At 41.1% G+C, this 21,708-nt stretch overlaps 1 protein-coding gene across 1 annotated transcript in view; it reads left to right on the top strand.

The window, feature by feature from the left end:
- Nucleotides 1-21,708, top strand: part of astn1 (astrotactin 1) — a 1,971,124-nt gene that overhangs the window by 937,636 nt on the left and 1,011,780 nt on the right. Inside the window, exon 8 of the mRNA XM_048538653.2 lies at nt 15,562-15,646. Within this exon, the coding sequence (XP_048394610.1) occupies nt 15,562-15,646 (85 nt within the window). The remainder of the gene's footprint in view (nt 1-15,561; nt 15,647-21,708) is intronic.

Below are 21,708 nucleotides of genomic sequence, written 5' to 3'. Positions count from 1 at the left end.
TGCCCAGAGTCTGGGTACCAGGAGTCCAGGGACAAGTACACATGGGGGTTGGGGTTTCAGGGAAGAAAGAGTAGTGAGGATTTGAGGGACATGAGTGGAAAGGCCAAAGAGATGCCATGTTGGTGGGACAACTGGTGGAGGAGCACTTGCTGGGAATGAGTAAAGACCTTATGGGATGCTGCCTAAGAGGTGAAAGGAGGCATTTGAGGGAGGTGCACAGGCCCTAAGCCGAGTCAATTTTCCATGCCCCTCCTCTGAACCCCACATGTGGTCTGAAAATTGAGGCTAGGTTGTAACTTAAGTGATCAGTAATTATCTACTGACAGCCTTCGTGGGTGAGTGTGGATTTGCTAAACATCAAGGGAAGGTGGGAGCATTTAAATCAGAAGAAAAGATAAATGAGACTCTCTCAACAGCCCAGGATGTAAACACAATGAAAATAATCATTCTCTCAAACTCAAACACACACCCGTAAAGATGAATTCCAGAGCTAAAGCACAGACCTTAGATTATCAACAGAATAAAAAAGCAAATCATATCAGAACACGACAGATGGTGAAGATCTGAAATAAAAGCAGAAACTCAGCAGGTATGGCAACATCTGTGGTGTGAGAAAGTGTCAAGATTATGAGACCAATGACTCTGCTTTGGAGCAAGGGAGTGGGTGTAATTGGCTCGAAGTGGCTCTTCAAAGAGGCAGCACCAACACACTGGGCTAAATGGATGACTCCTACTTAAAGTCAGTGAGTTATAAGGCATGGAAACAGACCCTTAGTTCCAACTCATCTATGCCAACTAATGTCCTGAACTGATCTAGTCCAATATACCAGCATTTAGCCCATAGCCCACTCAGCCCTTCCTATTCATGTACCCATCCATGTGCCGTGTACATGTTGTAATTATACCCACTTCCTCTGGCAGTTTATTCCATACACGCACTACCATTTGTGTGAAAACGTTACCCCTCTGATCCCTCTTAAATCTTTCCCAACTCGCCTTAAATCTATGCCCTCTTGTTTTGGATTCCCCTACCCTGGGAAGAAAGACCCTGGCTATTAACCCTATCTGTGCTCCTCATGATTTTATGAACTTGTATAAAGTCACTCCTCAGCCTCTGATGCTCCAAGGAAAATAACCATAACCTATTCAGCTTCTCGTCTATAGCTGAAACCCTCCAAAGCAGGGAGTTCCTTTTAAATCTTTTCCGAACCGTTTCGAGTTTCACAACATCCTTACAATAACAGTGAGACCAAAATTGAATGCAGTATCCCAGGAGTGGCCTCATCAATGTCATATACAGCTGCAACATGACCTTCCAACTCCTATACTCAGTGCACTGACCAATGAAGGCAAGTATGCCAAACACCACCTTCACCACCCTGTCTGCCTGCAACTGCACTTTCAAGCTTTCAAGGGACTATGCATCTGCACCCCAAGGCCTCTTTTGTTTCGCAATGTTTCCTAGGGCCCTACGGTTAACTGTAAAAGTCCTGCCCTGATCTGCTTTGTCAAAATGCAACTTCTTTGATTCTGTGAAACCAAAATGAAAGGCTGAAGCCTTTCTGATGGAGCAGACCAACAAGGCTTGAAGAGCAACAAAGTTGATAGGAGAAAGCAATAAGTACTTGCCAGATGACCCCCGGTGTGTTTTCAAATTCCTGCACAACATTAGGAGCAGAGAAAAGTGAGTGAAGTGTGGAGTGTCATAGTTGTAAACCAGGGACAGAACAAGAGACGACGTGATTTGTGTCACTTTCAAGTTCACCTCGGCAAGGTGACTGGGTAAAAGTAAAGTGTGCAGAAGTACATATTTGTAATTTGGAGGAACTAAGAAAAAAACATCAGTGGCCATGAAAGTGTTGATAATTTGGAAAGTAATGGGGGCATAGAAAAAGTTAATCTCCCCAAAAGAATATTTGCTCAACTGTAGAAATAACTCCAATGATTCAGTTAATAACAATAAGTGTATTGTGGCAGCTTTTCACAATTCTTTCCTCTTGATGGAACTGTTCAATTATGTTTCCATTTGAATTGGTTTAATCTGTCCAATAGCTTTGGTGTTGGTGTTCAGTATTGGTGGGTGATTTTGCAAAGGGCAATTGTTACTCATGGATTCATGACTCATTATAAACCTTTAAAAGATGCCAATTTATTTTCAATGAATAGGAAGATTTGCATTTGTGAACTGGCTTTCATGCCTTCAGAGTTGACCTTGAAGTATAGTTACAGTTGAAACATGAGGAATGTGTCCACCAATTTGCACACTGTTTCTGCTTGTGGAAACCCACTGAACAGATTGCTTATTTTAGGATATCGGTTGATGGATAACTGTTGGTGGGATACAAAGAAAATTTCCCAGCTCTTTTATTTAAATGCATCCATCTGAGAGATAAAATCCAGATAAGCAACAGTTTAACGTCTCTTCAAAAGATGGCACCTCTTCTGATGCTGTAACCCCTCAGTACTGCATTAGAGTGCCAACCTAGGTTACATACTCCAATTTTTTTCAATTGCTTGATCCAAGAAGAGCATTTGTTCCTTGAAACTCTCTTTATAAAAATACTGTTGTGGTCTTAATTGTACAGTGGATTCATAATTTCCATCTTGTGGCTGCTTAGAAATGTGAAATTGTTCTGTTTTAATCTGATGATCTCAATGGTAAGAGTAAATCATCAAGTTGCATAAGCATTGCTTAAATCTAAAAATATTATGTACACATTTCTCCTGTTTTATTATAGTTTGGCAAAATTTGATTTTATTAGATTGAACTGCACTGCAAAAGTCCTGTTGAACATCGCTAGGTAAAAAAACTTTATATAGTGTTCTCGCATGTTAGAACTAGATGAAATGCTCAGAGCCCATGCACCACACACATTAGATATCCATGGCATTTGCAAGTTATTAACATTCCATACAGCGCACTTTAACAGTTCAATGCTTTGATGCATTCCCCTGGTGTTAGTTATCTGCTGTAATAATGGGTTTTATCAAATTTTAATTTAAATATTTAACTCAGTGAGGAAGTAGCAGATGATGACACATTTCCCTACACAAATTAATGCTTTATTTTATCTTAGCTAGCCCTCAATGTCCTGAGAAGGTGGTGTGTGACTTTCTTATATCTATCCAATTTTGAGCTTGAAGTTGGGTTCAAATGATTACAGTTGGACAGTTTGGCCCAGTGACAACAAAAACAGAGTAAAAAGACCACCAATGATTTAGGGTCAACTTGAAAGGGATGGTATTTCCATGATCACAACTGTACTATTTCCCCTTGCCAATGATACTGGGCAGCTGAATGTTTCTGTCAGTAAATGTGTTGAGTTGCTGTTAGCAATCATGTAGACAGTAGTTGCTGTATTTGAAGTGTGTAACTCAGAGAGAGGAGATGCATTGTCCTGGATGGCATTGACTTTTTTTTTATTTTTATGACCTTCTTGGAATATTTATTCATTGTCTTTTGGAGAAGTATTGTATGTTTTATTCTATTGAATGAACATACAGTATAGCACAGGAACAGGTCCTTTGGCTCTCCAAGCCTCCATCAACACATTTTGCCCTTCTACACGAAAACTGTCTTCACTTACAGGATCCATATCCCTCTATTACTTTTCTATTCATGTATTTATCCAGGTGCTTCTTGAAGTCTGCTATTGTGCCTGCTTCCACCACTTAGAGTGGGCTCCAGGCACTCACCACCCTTTGTATGAAAAACTCGCCTCACACCGCCACTTATAAACTAGTGCCCCCCCCCCCCGCAACCCCTGTGGCGGGCCCCCTTGTACCTGTGTCTATTAGCAACTGACCCCTCCACCCTGGGGGGAAAAGGCCTCAGATGTTCCACTCTATCCATGCCGTACACAATTGTACAAACTTCTATTAGGTCACCCCTCAACCTCCTGCATTCTAGTAAAAATAAACCCTGTCTATCCAACCTTTCTTCATAGTGAAAATCCCCCATACCAGGCAACATCCTGGTTTACCCTTTCTATTACTGTCTCCAAAGCATTCAAGTCCTTCTGGTACTGTGGTGATCAGAACTGTTCGCAATGTTCCAAGTGTAGCCTTACTAAAGTCCAGTAAAGCTGTAGCATGACTTGTCTATCTTCTACTCAGTGCCCCTTCCAATGAAGGCAAGCATGCCATAGGCCTTTTTCACAACCTTATTTCCCTGCTCTACTACCTTCAGTGATCTGTGGGCCTCTGCATATCAATACTCCTCAAGAGTTTTGCCTTTCACTACATAATTTCCACCTACAATTGATGTTTTTCAAAATGCATCCCCTCATATTTGTCCAGATTAAACTCCAGCTGCCATTTATCTGCCCATGCTTTAACTGATCCTGCTGTATCCTCTGACAATTCTCAACCAATTGTTGTATTGTCTGCAAACTTATCAATTGGACCAGCTACATTTTCCTCCAAATCATTTATGTAGACCACGAACCCACACCTCAGGAAGGACATACTAGCCCTGGAGCGTGTCCAGCGGAGATTCACACAGATGCTCCCTGGAATGGTGGGTTTAACGTATGATGAACGGCTAAGGATCCTGGGATTGTACTCATTAGAGTTTAGAAGGTTGAGGGGAGATCTAATAGAAACTTACAAGATAATGCATGGTTTAGAAGTGGTGGACGCTAGGAAGTTGTTTCCATTAGGCGGGGAGACCAGGACCCATGGGCACAGCCTTAAAATTAGAGGGGGTCAATTTAAAACTGAAATGAGACGACATTTCTTCAGCCAGAGAGAGGTGGGCTTGTGGAATTCATTGCCATGGAGTGCCGTGGAGGCCGGGACGTTGGATGCCTTCAAGGCAGAGATCGACAAATTCTTGATATCAAGAGGAATCAAGGGCTCCGGGGAGAGTGGAGGGAAGTCGTGTTGAAATGCCCGTCAGCCATGATTTAAATGGCGGAGTGGACTTGATGGGCCAAATGACCTTACTTCCACTCCTATATCTTATGGTCTTATGGTGTAAAAGCAAAGGTCCCAGCACTGAACCCTGTGGAACACCATGAGTCACAACCCTCCATTCCAAAAAGCATCCTTTCACTGTTACCCTCTGTCTCCTATGACTAAACCAGTTCTGTATTCATCTTGTCAACTCACCATGATACCATGTGACTCCACCTACTAGTCTGGCATGAGGTACCTTGTCGAAGACATTACTAAAGTCCATGTAGACGACATCCACTGCTTTCCCTCCATCAATTGTCTTTGCCACCCCCTCAAAAATGTTGAGCAAGTTAAGGAGACAAGACCTCCTTTGCATTGTACAACTGTGGAAAAATCTTAAGTGACAATTAAGTCTTAATTCAACATTGAAGATTCATGGAAACTACCAATAGATTTTGGTAGAAAGTTTGATTATCAGTTTTCAGCTTATACTTTGACTGTTGAAGCAGTCTTTTGTTTGGCTCAAAGACATATGAGATGTTGCAGAAAACTGTCTTGCTTGGCAACAGGTTGGGATATTTTGTCGATAACTCTGATTGAATGGAAATGTAATCTATGCTTGCAGTTTACCTGAGACTGTCTGGCATCCAGTCAACTGTGAAAGCAACAGAGCTTTTTGGCTGACGCCAAAATTGGTGGCATAATGGGCAGTGAAGAAAACTGTCTAAGAGTACAACAGGATCTTGATCAATTGGGCCAGTGGGTCGAAAAATGGCAGATGGAGTTTAATTTAGATAAATGTGAGGTATTGCATTTTGTTCACACAAACCAGTGTGGGACTTGCGTTGTTAATACTAGGTCCTTGGGACGTGTTGTTGAACAGAGATACCTAGGGTGCAGGTAATTACTTGAAAATGGCGTCACAGATAAACAGGGTGGTGTAGAACGCGTTTGGTGCACTTGCCTTCGTTGGACAGAGCATTGAGTATAGGAATTGGGCCATCATGTCTTAGCTGTACAAGGCATTAGTAAGGCCACAAGTGTAGTGTGTGCAATTCTGCTCACCCTGTTGTGGGAAGGATTTTGTTAAAATGGAAAGTGTGCAAAAAAGGATGTTACTGCGACTGGAAGGTTTGAGTTAGGAGAGTCTTGTTAGGCTAGGATTTTTTTTTCCCTTGGAGTGTAGAAGGCTGAAGAGTGACCTGTTTATAGAGGTTTATAATATCATGGGGGGCATGGATAAGGTGACTAGCAAAGGTCTTTTATCCAGGGTTGGGGAGTCCAAAACTAGAGAGCATAGATTTAGGGTGAGAGAGGAAAAGATTTGAAAGGGGGCAATTTTTTCATACAACTGGTGGTGTGTATGTGAACAAGTTGTCCGAGGAGGTGGTCGATTCTGGTACAATTATAACATTTTAAAAGACATTTGGGCAGGAAAGACTTAAAGGGATATATGCCAAACACAGGCAAAAGGGACAAGCCCAGTTTAGAAAACCTGGTCAGCACAGACAGGTAGGTGCAAAGGGCCTGTTTCCATACTGTATGATTCTACTTGGGTCAGTTACAGTAATGAATCCCATTAAATAATAGTGGAGATTCAAGTTTCAAAAATCACACTTGGGAACAGTTTCAGCTTGAATTTTAGGAACCGAGTGAAAATAATTCCGCAGCTAATGTATAAAAAATCTGTAATATGTGCGTGCAACAATAGCTGTTAATACTTTGCATTGTAGTCTGCTTAAATTAGACAGCAGAATATTTTTACTGACAGAACATAGAACATAGAACAATACAGCGCAGCGCAGAGCAGGCCCTTCGGCCCTCGATGTTGCGCCGACCTGTGAACTCATGACTGATAAAACTACTGATGTTCAAACCAGTCATTATTTGATCCATGGTCTGTATTTCACTTATGAGTGAACATTTACCATTTAGTTAATGCATTGAGGTGGAAGGAATTTGACTGATACACATCTAGAGATGCAGTCTTTTATCATGCTGTTTAAAAGATCAGTGCTGGCTGTACACTAGCGGAAGTCTCTGCTCCTCTTCAAATAGTAATTTGGGACCTTTTGTCCACGTAAACTGACCGTCTCAATTTAATATTGATCTGAAAGTAACACCAGCAACCATACAGCACTTCCTCAAGGCTTCACTGAAGTGTCAGCCAAATTTTGTGCTCAATGCTTTGAAAGGGCTATGACCTCCAGACTCTTTGCTGAAACTTCCAAGGCAATACCAGGGAGACGATGACTACAACTTCAGTAAATTAGTGAAAAAGGGGAGTAAACTGACATTATGGAGTTCAGCATGTGTGAGCACAAAGAGACACGTTACTTTTTGAGGAAATAGTTGGAAGAGGGGCAGAAAATGGTGCTTGAAGGTAAGCAGCAGGGAAGAGACATAACTTTAACAATTGGATGGAAGGTTCATGTGAAGCTCAGATTTAGACTCAAAATAGCAGGATTTAAATTAGGAATTTGGAAAGGATTGAACAGTATTGAACTATTGGTAAACCAAGCATGAGCAGAAATCACTGAGGCATTGACTTTGCATGTGAATGAAATACAGAAAAGAGTGTAGGTTCTTGTGGTGCAGTAATAGTATCTCTGCCTGTGGTCCAGAGGATCTGGGTTCAAGGTCCATTTGTCTTGGAGGTGTATCATAACATTTCCAAGCAAGTTGATTTAAATATACAAGCTTCAAGATTGAGGCATGTCTGACAACACATGCATTTGTTAGAGGGCGAGTTTCTGGTATGTCACGTAGCTGGAAGAATTTTCATCAGGATTTATGAGCCTGTCAGAATCTTATTTGCAAATTATTCTGCCTTTGATTGAAATGTTGCTTTTCTTTTGACTTTATGCCGGCACCTCACTGATTTAGAATACAATATGGGCACCGAAAGAATTCAGGAAAAAAAACCTATTTAAATGATTTGATTTGCCAATTTTGTTGTACATGCTGGATTGTGAATAGAATTTGCAAGAAGAAAAAGACAATGGTCCCGAGGGCAAGTGGCCCCTCGCAAATGTAGAGGATGCATTTGATCCAAAATTGAGCTACCAACACAATGTCTTTCACTTTATGCACAGTGGCTCAGTGGTTAGCACTGCTCCCTCACAACATCAGGGACCTGCGATCGATTCTAGCCTTGGCAACTGTCTGTGTGGAGTTCGCATGTATTCCCTGTGTCTACGTTGATTTCCTCTGGGCATTCCAGTTTCCTCCCACATCACAAAGATGTGCAGGTTAGGATTGACCATGCTAAGTTGCCTATTGGTCTAGGGATGTGCGGGTAAGTTTAATTAGCCATGGCAAATGCAGGGTTACGGGAATAGATGGGATGCACTTTGGGGGCTCACAGTGCATTTGATGGGCTGAATGGCCTGCTTCTCCACTGTCAGGAATCTGTCTTTGTAATCATAATCTGCCATCACATCTGTAACATGACCTGTCTCAACCTATTTGCAGTGGAAACCTTCTTTCAAATTGTTTTCTTACCTTCAGGCTTAATTTGTCCAAAAACCCCTGGTCAGCTGCTTATTGTTCAATCTCCGTGAACAACAGCTCATCCAAAACCATTGCTGCTGTCTGATTCCTAGCCCATGTGAAGTCTGGCTCATCAAGTAATCCCTATTGTCATAGTCTTTCAAAATGCTTCTCATTCCTGTGTCCAAACTCTCTCCTCCCTCTCTCCATGATTTCCTCCACCCCTAGAAGCCACCCAAACCTCAGCATTCTTTCAGCTGAGATAACAAGGTGTCGAGCTGGATGAACACAGCCGGCCACGCAGCATCAGAGGAGCAGGAAGGCTGATGTTTCAGGTCTGGACCCTTCTTCAGAAATGCTTTCAACTGATTGCTTTCCCTCTTCACCCCACCATTGAATTAGTCAGTAATTCGAAATTGATTCAATTCCTTGCTCTGTTTCCGTTGTAAATGCAATGCTTGAGCGACAAGGAGAATTCAGCATTATATTTTTCTGTTTTAAGCCAACATTTAAAAAGTACAACTGGCACCAGGTGAATTCATATGCCCAATTATTCACTAAAACAAAGGTTACACTGTTTCATTTTACCCATCAGCTGCTCTGTTTTCAGCCAATTTGTCTGACTCCTGCAGGAATACATCAGACAATCAGATGATGTGCCTGCATTGCACAGCAACGAGTTTACCATGTAAATGATATTACTAACCATGGTTAATGGTTCATGGATTAATATGAATTTTACATTCTTTCAATTTTACATTTCAGTACTTAACAGGATGAGCCAAGCCTTTGTTATTTGCTTTCTGAACTGACACTTCTTTGAGACAAAAATAACACCGTATCAGCTGCATATATTGAGAGTGAATCAACTCCATCCATGCAAGAGAGAGAATCTGAACCTTCCTTATTGAGTAATAGCCACATCAGTTTACGAGAGTATTGCAATTCCAAAGTTTTTGTTATCAACTACTATGTTATAAATACAAGTTAAACCGAATGGAGTTATTATTATCTTTGTTCTTTCGGATTGTATTGACTTTAGAGTTTTATAATGGGAATTTAAATGTATGTGTGCTTCCAAATTAAGATTAATAGCTTTGCTGGGAAAAAAAATCACTTTAGCAACATACCCTGTTTCGTTGGTGGTGGTAAATAAATTTATGGATAATGTGCACCGCTAAGGTCACAAAATGTGTGTTCTGCAATGAAGACCGTTCAGTTTCCAGATCTTGGTCAGTTCAAAGAAATATGCTCATCTGTGGGCAATGTCATCTCAGGTTTTATCAATCTTTTTCCACTCCTTTGTTGAAATAACCCTGTTAGAAAAAATCTGTCATTGCCTTCCGTCTTCTAATTTAATAACACATCAATGATTTTTTAGTCTGCATGCTTTGGGAGGGGAGAAATTGAAAATCAGTGGTGCCTTGTAACAGGCTATTGACATTTTTTTCTTTTTCAAATAAAAGTCATTCATTGTGTAACATAGATTGCCAATTTGCTGTCGTCCGTTTTACACCTCACAAACAACAGAGGGAAGCACTGCTGGGAGGCACTCTAATACTCTCCATTACAATGGAACAACCTGTTGATTAGGCATACTGCATTGTATCATCTCATCTGTTATCGAAGATGTGCACAGGGTCTCCCATGACAACAAAACTTAGCTATAGTTCACCACTTATCTCAATCTGTACTAAATACAGTACAGGCTGAGCAGAATCATTTCAAGCAGTGCTGTAATGACTCAGCGCAACCACAGAGTTACAAGTGGAGTCAGTAAATGGGAAATCATTTCAAGGAGCCCTGTAGACAGACAGGCGTGATTACAGTCTGTTCCAAGTGCAAGGACAAGCTTATGATGGGCAACATGCGTGCACTTTCAATCAAATGCATTTGTAAAGAATATCACTTCAAGATAATACAGTGCAAATATTTATTTGTTGATGTATTTGAATCAAGTTGGAGATATGCTGCAGATCTGCTTCCTGCTGGTTCAATTACAACATTCAGAAATCATTTTCTCCGCATAACGTATTTTTGCTCATCAAGGTGCAGAATGATGAAGTTACAGAATCAAATAACATTACAACATGCCAGCAATAAACATCTAGTTGAAGCCAATCATAATGTGTAGGAGATAATATAAGTCATGCTGTAAATAACACCCAACAACTTGCTTGGACTTGTAACATCTACACTAATGGCAATTTTTTTGACATCCTACACTAACTATCTCAATGCAATTTCTTTTTAAAGAAAGGCTGCCCAATTAATACAGAATTATGAGCAGTTTTGAAATGTGGATATTCTTTGCTGTTAAGAAATGGATTAAGGTGTGGTGCAAGTTAATTTCACTCTAAAGTATTGAAAAATATCAGGCCAGGTGGAATTATATTTGACCTGCCTGCCTGTATCTGAGAGCCCAGCAATGTCAGAATTCAAATACCAATCACAGTTCTCTTCCCTTAATCTTGTTTTAGCTAGATTTATGTTTTAAAATGCACTCTTGTACAAAACAAGGGAGAAATCTCAACTCAAACAAGGTAAGCAGACCTTTCTTGTATTCCATTTGAATCAGTGCTCAGCCACTGAATCATGTAATCAGCAGACCTCTATTACTTTCTTACCAATGAAGCTTGCTGTGAGGAAGGGAATTGGGGTCAGGACCTGTTAGGTTTAATAATGTTACTTGGGGAAAATGCAATCCATTGAAAGATGACATGCAGACACCAGCCTTTCTGATCACAAGCAAGTAACAACTGTTTTGTTTCAGCATTGAAAAGAGCAAATGACAAGTGCAGTTTTTTTTTTCATTTTTCATGATAGGTGGATCCTGGCGACAGACTTGTTTAATTCAATGTTTTGTACGGTTCAAGGTGCTTTGAAGGCTGAGATATTATCTGCAGGTGACATTTGGAAATACTTGAACTTCATTCAGTGCATTTCAAATGAGCCTGGACACAATTTTAATCAAAATGATTGATTGATATTATTGCTCCAGCAAAATCATCAAGAATGATAGCCTCCATAAATAAAAACAGCAGAAAAGCAGCTTCTGCCAACTGACAATGTCACAACAGTGTTCATTGCAATTACAGAACATTTAGGTTCAATGATCATCACAGAAAATAAATGAATATGATACTCCATAATTGTGCAGCTCAAATGAAGAAGGCATAATAGAGTTTGGTAATTTCAACTAAGCTGGATGGTTGAAATACTGTTCACTAGCGCCTGTGTTTTCACCACCGTGTATGTTCTTAGATAATAAAGTATCATCTGCAGCATCTGGGATGAATTGCCCTGGATGTTGTGCAGGCTTTAGCACATGCGTAGTAAGTATCTGCTGGGATTTTGCAGAGCATTGATCAAAACAAGTTGGAAAATGAACAAAGATCGCGTAAGACAGGGCAAACTGCTAGAAACTGGCCTACATATAACTCCAGGGCTTGACTCTCAAAAATGGCTTTGGAAGCAATTCTGTTCATTGCCAATTAGGGTTGGACACCAAAATGATTATGGAGCTGACAAGATCTATTTCCCATGAAAGAACACAATAAAAACGAGGTAACTGGAAGACGGGGAGGAAGGCCCACAGCAAGATACCTTATCTGCCCTGGATTTTCAGGAAACTATTCTCCTACCTCAACAAAGAAAGATGCGTGAGACAGGTACACTTCATAATGGAAGTCATGGTGAATTTACCTCCACTATCCAAACTCCAATCTTAAAGTGGTGTAAGAATTGCAGTTCCACTGGCTATGAAGGTGAATGTGTTGATGACTTCGAGATTGAGGCAGAGAGATTTGCGGCATCATGCAGTTTGCCACCCACTGTTGCACAAGGGAGGTCACAGAAGCTATGTTAATGAAGTGCATTTAGATCTCCCCTCTCTGTTACTAAAGGCAAGCTTTGCAAGTGAGCATGAAGCTTGAATGCAACAGCGCCATTATGAAGAGTGCCACTGATGACGTGCACACTGTTTTATGTGTTTTAAATGTGAACTCCATCTTGCACTAAAACCAAGAGGAATTTATTCCATTTGCATGCAGCTGATGTGTGGCCATAGCAGCAAATAATGCAGCTCAGTGCCCTGGGTTCTGGCAGTAGTCACTCTTCTTGAAACTTTCATTCCAGTATTGTCTGCTGTGACTGTGTGAGCAAACTGAAAGGGCAGCTACTTAGCAACTGGAGCTGCCTGCTCTTGAAGATTCCTGTGCACAACCCAGACACACATGCTGAGTTTGTTTTTCAGTGAAGGCTACAATTTCACACAAAACGTAGAAGAGCACACCATCATCATGGGGAGAGAACCAATCCTTTGCCCAAACAGCTGTAAAGGACCCTGTGCCACGCTGCAATTGGGATTGTGGTAATAGGCAGCATGTTGTCTAACCTTGCCAACCTGAGGGGACAGCTGTTGGTACCAGCTCTATGGCAAGCTGTTGCTGGAGAGAAAAGAATAAAATCACTTTTTTTTGTTCTTCCCAGGCTAACCAGGATGAACTCAGTGTGTAACACCAGTAACAGAACATTTACTCCCTTATTTACCAAATGTCCCAAATGCTACCTTTTCTCTATCACTTTCCATCACAGCATTAACTTGGGCGAAGCCCAAAAGTAAAAATGACCACACGATAAGCATTCCTGACTGCGTTAAATTTTGCGGTAAGTAATACGCATAAGCAGCACAGGCTCAGCTTGCTCAAAAAGCTCAAACAAGTTTATTTAACAGTTCAGTCCACAGCTTGCAGTCGCATAACTGGGGATGTATTGAGACTCTAACATGTGGTGTTTCATCATAGCCCTTAGATCATTGGAATGCAGCAACAATAATTGAAACATTTGAAGAGTCTTTATAACATGTTGGTGATTTTGACAATTATTGCAGATCTTGCAATGGTATAACCTTCTGGAGATTTAATCTCCACACATGTGTTTTCAACCTGTGGGCGTCAGATTTCCATGTAGTGAGCATGATGGTTGTCATCCTCATGGTCTTCCACATCTTCAGCATCTATGTGTATCTTGTTCAGTAGTGGCTCTTCAGCCCATTGAGTCTGCACCAGCGTGTTTTTGTGTGTGCTAAGAGCATAATTGGAGTTCTATAGTTCCATGAGTTGATCTCTTTCTCCTCAGTATTATTCCACTCAGGGTTGTGACTGTGTAGGATTTGAGACTTCTGCTCAATCTTTTCAGTGTATGACTCTGACCTCTTGTTTTAAATCTACATATTGCTTAGTTAGTTCCAAAGTGGCACATTGGTCATGCATTGTCTTGATACTCCCCCATTTTTTATTTGAGAGGCTTTTCCTGGATTTCAGAGGAATTGGAGTGATCGTAATTTGGCTGGGTTATCCTAACTTGCTTTCAGAGCATGATATATGCTGGTGACATTGGGCCCCATGTCCAGAGGTGTAGCTCTTGCATGCTGCATCACTGTAAGAAAATATTTTTTTGTCACCCTGCACTTTACAATAAGTACTTCAAAGCCATTCAACAAGAACATTGGATCTAAGATAATGTGGTAAGGCTGTCACCTACTTTAGGCCTTATTTGCCACCTTGCTGTGAATTGTGGTCCATTATCAGTAATGGTGACCATAAGAGCTATTTGCTAAATGAATGTATTTTTTTAAAACAGAACATTCATGTCCTTGAGGGAAGGAAATCAGCCATCCTTACTTACTCTGATCTACATGTGACTCCTGACCCCCAGCAATGTCGTTGACTTTTGATTGTCATTTGAAGTGGCTGAGCTGCTCACTCAGTTTAAGAATAATTAAAGATAGGCAACAAATTTTAGCCTTGCCTTCATCCCATGATAGTATAAAAGAAAATCAGTTTAAGGCAGTATGGGTGAATTGTTGTGATGCTCTGTAAACTGTAGTTAACAGCCAAGATGCCTCCAGTCAGAGTATTCACTGCAGTATTCACATGATGGCTTGTAACTGCTTGTACTGCAATGCAAAATATGAACCCAGCCATCGTATGCTATATCTTTAGAACCACAAGTGCCTGAATTGTTTGCCAGCAACTCCATGCTGTGACAAAGATCAGTGCCATTTTTGTGCTACTATTCTTGCTAACACTGGTATTCCCGATGCTTAGCACGTTAGGGATCCTGCCAGAAACCAATCAGATTTCTTCTGAGGATTGGGACATCATCATCTTGTCTGAGTCCTCTGCAGCAAAACGTTTTATTCTTGCACTAGCACCTGTGCTATCCTTTTCTGCCTTTCTCTAGCTGCACCTGTCTCATGTCCCCTGTCACCATCCTGTCTCTAAACCATCTCGAAAGATATACTCAATAAACAGTGGTGGCTGCAAGCGTAAGGTCAGGTGATCTCTCCATTTTTCTTCACTGTCCAGTCAGCTTGGACCTTATTTTGGTAACCAAGAGAAGTAACTCCAGGCTATCATTTGTGGTGTGAGGACCAGGGTAGGAGGATGAGGTGCGTGCTTTTGCCATCAGTAGCTTGCACATTGGAAGAGATTGTTGGTTGAGAGGCAAGTAGGATTGGAGAAGAAAAACAAAATGGGAGGATACTGACATCCTCAATGATATTAGTCTTTCATTGTTTTTTAACCCAAACTCGACAATGAGTATTCTAATAATGACTCCTTCATTGGCAGGTTAGGGTACACCGATTCTCTGAGGAAGAGATCTTCATTCTGATGAACAGGCATTAACTTGAACCTCTTTCAAACACTGTTTCTGTTTCTACAGATGCTGATAGACACTGTGTCATTTCCGAACACATTTTGCCTTTACATAAGGAGCATCCTTAGTGTATTAGCTTTACGTGGCACGAGGAAGTTGCAGCTTTCCACTCTCTCCACTGGATTAATCAATGGTTTAGTTAGTGCTGGCTACCCTGAGAAATCAGTCAAAAGGGCAAGCAGCATGAAGGTGACACGCCATCTGCATTGCATTGAATGTCAGGGGGGTGAGGTAAATGACACTTTGCAGTTTCATGCTCGCTTTCAGGGGACTAATCAACTTAGCTTCTAAATTTGTTGCTAACATAATTTTTATTGAGTTCCTGAAATAATGAGATTCAGATAAACAGCAGCTCTTTGGCTTGGTTATGCCGGTTGGAAGGATTTTTTTTGTGTTTTGGGAAGATTTGAGTCATGTTTCAATCTGATCTCACTTTATTTTCTGCAGGTGAATGTGGCTGCAAGGAAGGATATACAAAAGATCCTGTTCACAAGCATCTCTGCATCAGAAATGACTGGGGCATAAACCAAGGGTGAGTGTATGTCACATACCTATACACAATGCTCCTTCCCCATTACGTCCCAATCTCTACTAGGTCACCACAAATAATCACCCATTAAACTCCCCGTCCATCAGCGATATGCCAAAGCATGCTTCTGCAGAATTGTATTCATTTAAGTGTGTAGCAAATGTTTTCAGATACTTCCTTTGAAGCTGCTTTTTGGGCCCTCTAGGATCCCTGGTAAGTGTTAGCTCCAAGTGGTCATGTTTTGCACATCTGACTGTACTCCCAAAGTGAACCTTCAAGATTTACAGAAACTGTCAGCAATTTTTTTTTCACTTCTAGTTCAAAACAGTAAAAACTAGTAATACTTGAAAACAGGTTGTATCGGGTTTGCACTTTTGTAAAAGATAAATCTGTTTGTCTCATTCGCCCTTTTGCTCGTATCTCCTTCGGAAATGCCCTGGCCTTTGCTACAGTACAGCTTATTGACTGCTGTAATTTTTGTATTCCAGCTACATGATGCTATTTCCAGTAGTGAGTGAGCAGTGCCAGCCATAACGTTGTGGAGGCAAGACTGCTCCCTGTTATCAGTCCCACAGTATGACTTGAGCATAACAAGTTAGTGTTATCAATCTGCTGCAGTACTTTGGGAGGCACACAGGCGGTTCTCTCTTTCAGATGAGGCATGAAAATGAGCTCCCAACTGTGCAGGTGGGTGGTTGGAAAAGATCCCATGGCATTGCTTTGAATGAGAACAGGAGATTATCTCGAGTGCCCTGGTGAACAGTTATCCCTCAATTAACATCAGAAGAATAGCTGATCATTTCTTTTTGTAAAAGATTGCTTGACACATGTTAGCTGTGACATTTTCTTCAACAGGGACACTCTTCAAAAATGTTTTATAGACTGTAAAGTGCTTTGAGACATCTTTTGTTTGTCAGGTATGTAATAAAAGTGGAAGTCTTTCTGTTTTCTTTAATAGCTATGATGCGGTTAGGGTAAATGCTGGCCCAAAGCCTATTTTGTAATAAGCACACTTGGAAAAAAGACAGGTGTGAAGAATCATGGATGCTGGAAATCTGAGCCAAAACCAGAAACTGCTGGAGGAAGTCACCAGTTGTGGCAGCATCCAGGGAGAGAAGGCAGAGTTACCATTTCAGGTCTAGTGACCCTTATTTGGATGCTGCCAGACCTGCTGAGTTCTCCCAGTAAGGTTTTTTGGATAAGAAAAATGTTCTGTGTTGGGATCGGAATGTTGTCGCAAGTTTTTTTTTAATATATATATCTCTGTGGGCTTCATCGGATTCTTGAAATGTAGAAGTCTATTCTCTGTGGGTAACTGTCATTCAATTGGGATTTTCACTAAATTGCACAATCAGTACCACATGGTGAGATTTCCATCCATTTAAGAATGGCAAGTGAGCTTCAGAAACTGGGTGATGGACGTAGAAACCCTGCAACACTGAAGAAATGCCAAGATACTGTGGCAGGTAAATGAGGGAGATGGCATCCACAATGGAGATCTTTGCTCTCTCATCACTGATCTTGAATCTTAAATTAAGAAAGGGCCTTTGCCTATGGGTCATTTTTGCTGTGGGGAAGATCTCTTCAAGCGGGGTGGCCCACATCCAATGCTGAAGCAGACAGGCTTCTGGGCTAGCCTGGTGCACTGGTTACTCTGGCCTGCAGTTGGCATTGCTGCCTTCAGGTAGCTGTACTGGTTTCTGCAACTTGCAGCGACGTGGAAGTAGATGGACAAAGGTAGTGCAGCCAGCTTCCAACAATAGGCCTCAGTTCTCAGCTGGGTTAGCTGTCCTGATTCTTGACACCGCCACCATAACTAGGCCACCAAAATAATACCAAGGTGATGTGGGCACACTATTTCACACTGCCAGGCTGAAATAAACAATGTAAGCCTTTGCTCTTTGTTCATATGAGGAAACGTAGGTGTGAACCGGAACACAGTGCAACAATAACAGTAATCCAAATGCTGACAAGTAGTCAAGATTTGCTGCCAGTACAATCAACAGGCTGAACTATAGTGTTGAATATATTCCAAGTTCTGATCACCAATCTACTTTGGCAAGGAGTTGAAGGGTGCTTAGATATGAGAGAATGGTGCAGTTGTTTAGTCCATCTTTAATTCTACTTTTGTGTAAGTACATGTCCTCCACTGACTCAATACATTGATCAAGGTTTTGGAAAAAAAAACACAAACAAATAACGTAAAAGGAAGGTTATGTAATGGATGACTATTAGATGAAAATTTTAATAGTGAGGTTGAGTTATAAATGTATAATCTGTATCAAATTTGCCCTGATCAAGAACTAAAGTCATTTTTAGTGCATTACCTCTCAATATGATCTGTTGCAATGCTCCTCACTGAGAGGCAGGAGAGCTGATTGACATAGTGGCATCCGATGAGTCATAAAGCTCATTGATACTTTGCCTCTGACCATTTGTATCTATGGACTGTCATTAAGGTCAACAGTAATCAAAGTAGTTAAACTCCATGTGTGAAAGTTAGTCAAATGTCAGTAGCTTGAAAATAACCTCTACATTGGATTTTCTTTAGGTTGCTCTGCTGTCAGAAGAGTGGGTGTAAAAACAATAGGGAACTGAACATCTCTGCTGTTCAATAATTCTCTTAAATTAACCAAGACTCCTGCAGTCAGATGTTTTCTATTGCAGGCTTTGCACTCTACAGATTTCTTCCTGTAGAATCGCGTAACTGCTGAAACTGTCCAGTTGTCTTATACACCACATAAGCATATTTTCATTAAACCTATCAATGGATGTTTCTAATCTTTTTTTCTCCTGATATGCTTACAACTATTTAAGGGAAAGGTACTGATGTTCATCGCCTCACTGATTCCATACAGTAGTAGGTTACACATTCCAATTGTTCTCTAGACAAGAATGGTTTACCCTGACTCCCTTGTTGCTCCTGCCCCAAAGTGAGGTTTATGCAAGATTGGTGTGGATGATGTGCCCTGTTTTGAAGTCAGTAGTCAACATCAATGGGCAACAAGAGCATGCACATCCAATGCACTGAAGAGACAGACTGAGTTTTAAACTTTGTGTGATCCAGTCAAAACATTGCCAGCTGAGCAGTGAACTCATTGCAAATTAAGTTAGTATACTGACCACAATTTCCACTGCCATCATTTACTCCATGCAAAGATTTTGTAAAAACAAAATACTGCAGATGCTGAAGATTCTTAAATTTATGTGGGAAGCAAGTTTATTTTGAAAGCAAAGCACTAACTTCACCTGACTCCCTACAGATGTGAGTAGACCTACTGAGCTTCTCCAGCAATTTCTGTTTGCACCTCAGTTCTGTTCCCATTCAGAAAGTCAATTACAAAAAAAAGTCTGTGACATCTTGGGAAGAAGTTTAAAGGCACCCATGCATCAAGGTAATTTGATAGCTTTCCACTCAGTTGTGAAGCTTCAACAAAAAGTTTAATTAAATTTCTTGTGTTGTGGAAGTGAACATTAAATAGGCTTGTTCAGGTTTCAAAATTGAGAGAGAATAGTGTAGCTCTTTTGGCATATGAAATTAAATGGCCCTGTTACTCATCTTTGTATTTGAAAACCCTGGCTGAGGTTGGGTTTCATTAATTAATATTCTAGGGTAACTGACAAAATAAAAGCTAATGTGTTTTAACTTCCAGTTGAGAATTCTGCTGCAATTACTGTGAAATCAGTGCCACATTAGAAGGTAAGAAGTCTCTAAAACAAATACAGAGAATGTTAGAGAAACTCTGAAAGTCTGACGGTATCTGTAGAGAGGGAAACAGAGTTAATGTTTTGAGTCTGAGCTGATTTCTTTAGAATTGGAAATTGGTAAACTGTGTGCTTTCATGCTGAAGTCAAAAGGGAAGGTGGGAGTACGGGTGACTAAGTAAGACAGATTGTAGAGGTGCTCAGTCAAAGACAAATAGTTTGCTAATGGTGCTGAAGGGAAGGTTGTGATGTGAAAAGGGGATGTGAGAAACAGGTTAGCTCTACTGACGGCAAGGTCAAAAAGCTGTCTGTGTCTAATGAAAATGGAGACTGCAGAGTTTTCTCTCTGAAATTGTGGAATTCAGTCCCAGATGCTGTAGGAAATAAGGTGTTGTTCTTCCAGCTAGCGTTGAGCTTTGTCGGAACCCTGTAACACTCCCAGGAGAGAGATGTTGGCATGGGAGCCCAGTAGTTTATTGAACCAACAAGAAGCTGAAAGGTCGGGATCACTTTTGCAGACACAGGGGACATGTTCCTTCAAAGTGATCACCCAGTCTGCATTTGGTCTCTCCAATGCAAAGGAGACCACACTGGGAGCAGCAAATGCGGTAGACTAGATTGAAAGAAGTTTGTACTCATTTTAGCCCCCGTCTTGTGATCTCTGATCTGGCAGGTCTCTAGGTTTTTGGATGGTAATTTTGAAGTGAGAGCCGAGTAAAGGAAAAGATTAAAAAGGGATTGTGCGTTTCTAGTTATCAAATTTCCTGTAATTAAGCCATTGTCGGTTGAACTTTAGAGTGGAAAAGATGAGATATCTGGCTACCTAATACTTCCTATCTTATTTTAAGTCAGGATTGCAGACAGGCTTGAAGTGATTTTTTTGATAGCCAATCTTTCAAATACACAAAGTCAGCACTTCAGCCTCCACATGGCTTCTCAATACTTGAAGTCCTTTAAGGGTTGTTGTTCATGTTGATTCCAACATTGAATGTTATGGGTTAACACCTCTGACGGCTTGGAAGAGTCAGCACCTTTGGCAGTCTCTTGCTTGGTTTCAACGAAGGGCACCATCTCACAATCATGTCCTGGCTGGCTTATTTCTCCCCTCTTGAGCTAGGACTGTCTATGATCCACAGAAGCAAGCAGGTGAACCTTTCAGTGGACTTCTTTTCCAGCCTTTGTGCCCTCAGTTTTAAAAATATATCATTAGTTTGAAGTTTAGAATAGGGCATGCTAGTATTGTGTTTGAGAAGATACAGCGAACTTCAAATCAGGAATAAAAAATGGCCCAACTTTTTTTTAATTCCATAAACATAAGATTACTTGAAGGTATATTCAGTAAAAAAAATCATGTATCTTCAGAAAATCTAGAAAACATGTGAAAACGTCTTAAGGCCCACGTTATCTGACAATGTAGATGCATGAAAAGCTCCAAGTTCACTCACTGTGGCCTCAAAATGTTGATGGTTTTCGTTCAAGTGGGAAAATTTATTTTTTAAAACTTAAATTTCAAACTTCAACCTGCCAGACTCTATTTACAGGAATGCAGTTTGGCAATCAATCAATTAGGAGAAGGTTTTTCATTTATTTATTCTAATGAGGCTAATTGCATTACTTTGTTCAAGCTTCCAGAAGAACAATTGGCTCCACAGCAGACAATGGATACATTGAGTGACTTTCCCAGTGCTGTTTCTGGATGAAGAGGAGCAGTCATATTTCCCTTGAAGCAAATGTGTTGACCTCACCAGTGACTGGACAGCACCCTGCCCACTAACCTTACTGATTCCAGCCCCTTCCCAGTTTTACTGTAGCATGGAATCTCTGTCTTCATTGGGCTACTCTCACTGACCTCCCCTCCCCCCTCCCCCCGTGACCTCCTTCATCCCACCTCCTCAAATCTTTTGTCACTCCAGCATTCATGACAAGCGCAAGCCCCTTCTACAAATCCTGCCTCCAGCTCTTCTTCCTGAAGCTACATCTTTCCAGCATCGTACAGTAGCTTACATCCTCTATCCCCGCTGACAGCACCTCCCACACCCTCTCTCTGCCCACCCATCAAAATCTAGTTTCATTACATGTGCTCTATGTTGAAGTTTTTTAACTAATTTTAATATAGTTGTGTGGACATGCCATAGGATGAGGACTGGCATGACCTTGCTGTTTCCTGAGCACCTTCACAGCTGAGGAGGAACCTTGCCTTTGACTGCCTCAATCCTCGAACCCATCGTTCTCCACGCTTCCGCTGATGTTTTTCAAAGCTCTGATCTCTCCAACACTCCCCTAGAGACAGTGGCTGAAGAGATCAGGGTGTGCCTGTGCACCCAAAAATCTCCAGATTTTCTCCGGCATCGGTGAAGCTG

This window comes from Stegostoma tigrinum, chromosome 8, assembly GCF_030684315.1.
Source record: "Stegostoma tigrinum isolate sSteTig4 chromosome 8, sSteTig4.hap1, whole genome shotgun sequence".
Taxonomy (NCBI): Eukaryota; Metazoa; Chordata; class Chondrichthyes; order Orectolobiformes; family Stegostomatidae; genus Stegostoma; species Stegostoma tigrinum.
Note: the sequence above shows the minus strand (reverse complement) of the source record. Positions and strands in the feature narration are given on the sequence as shown.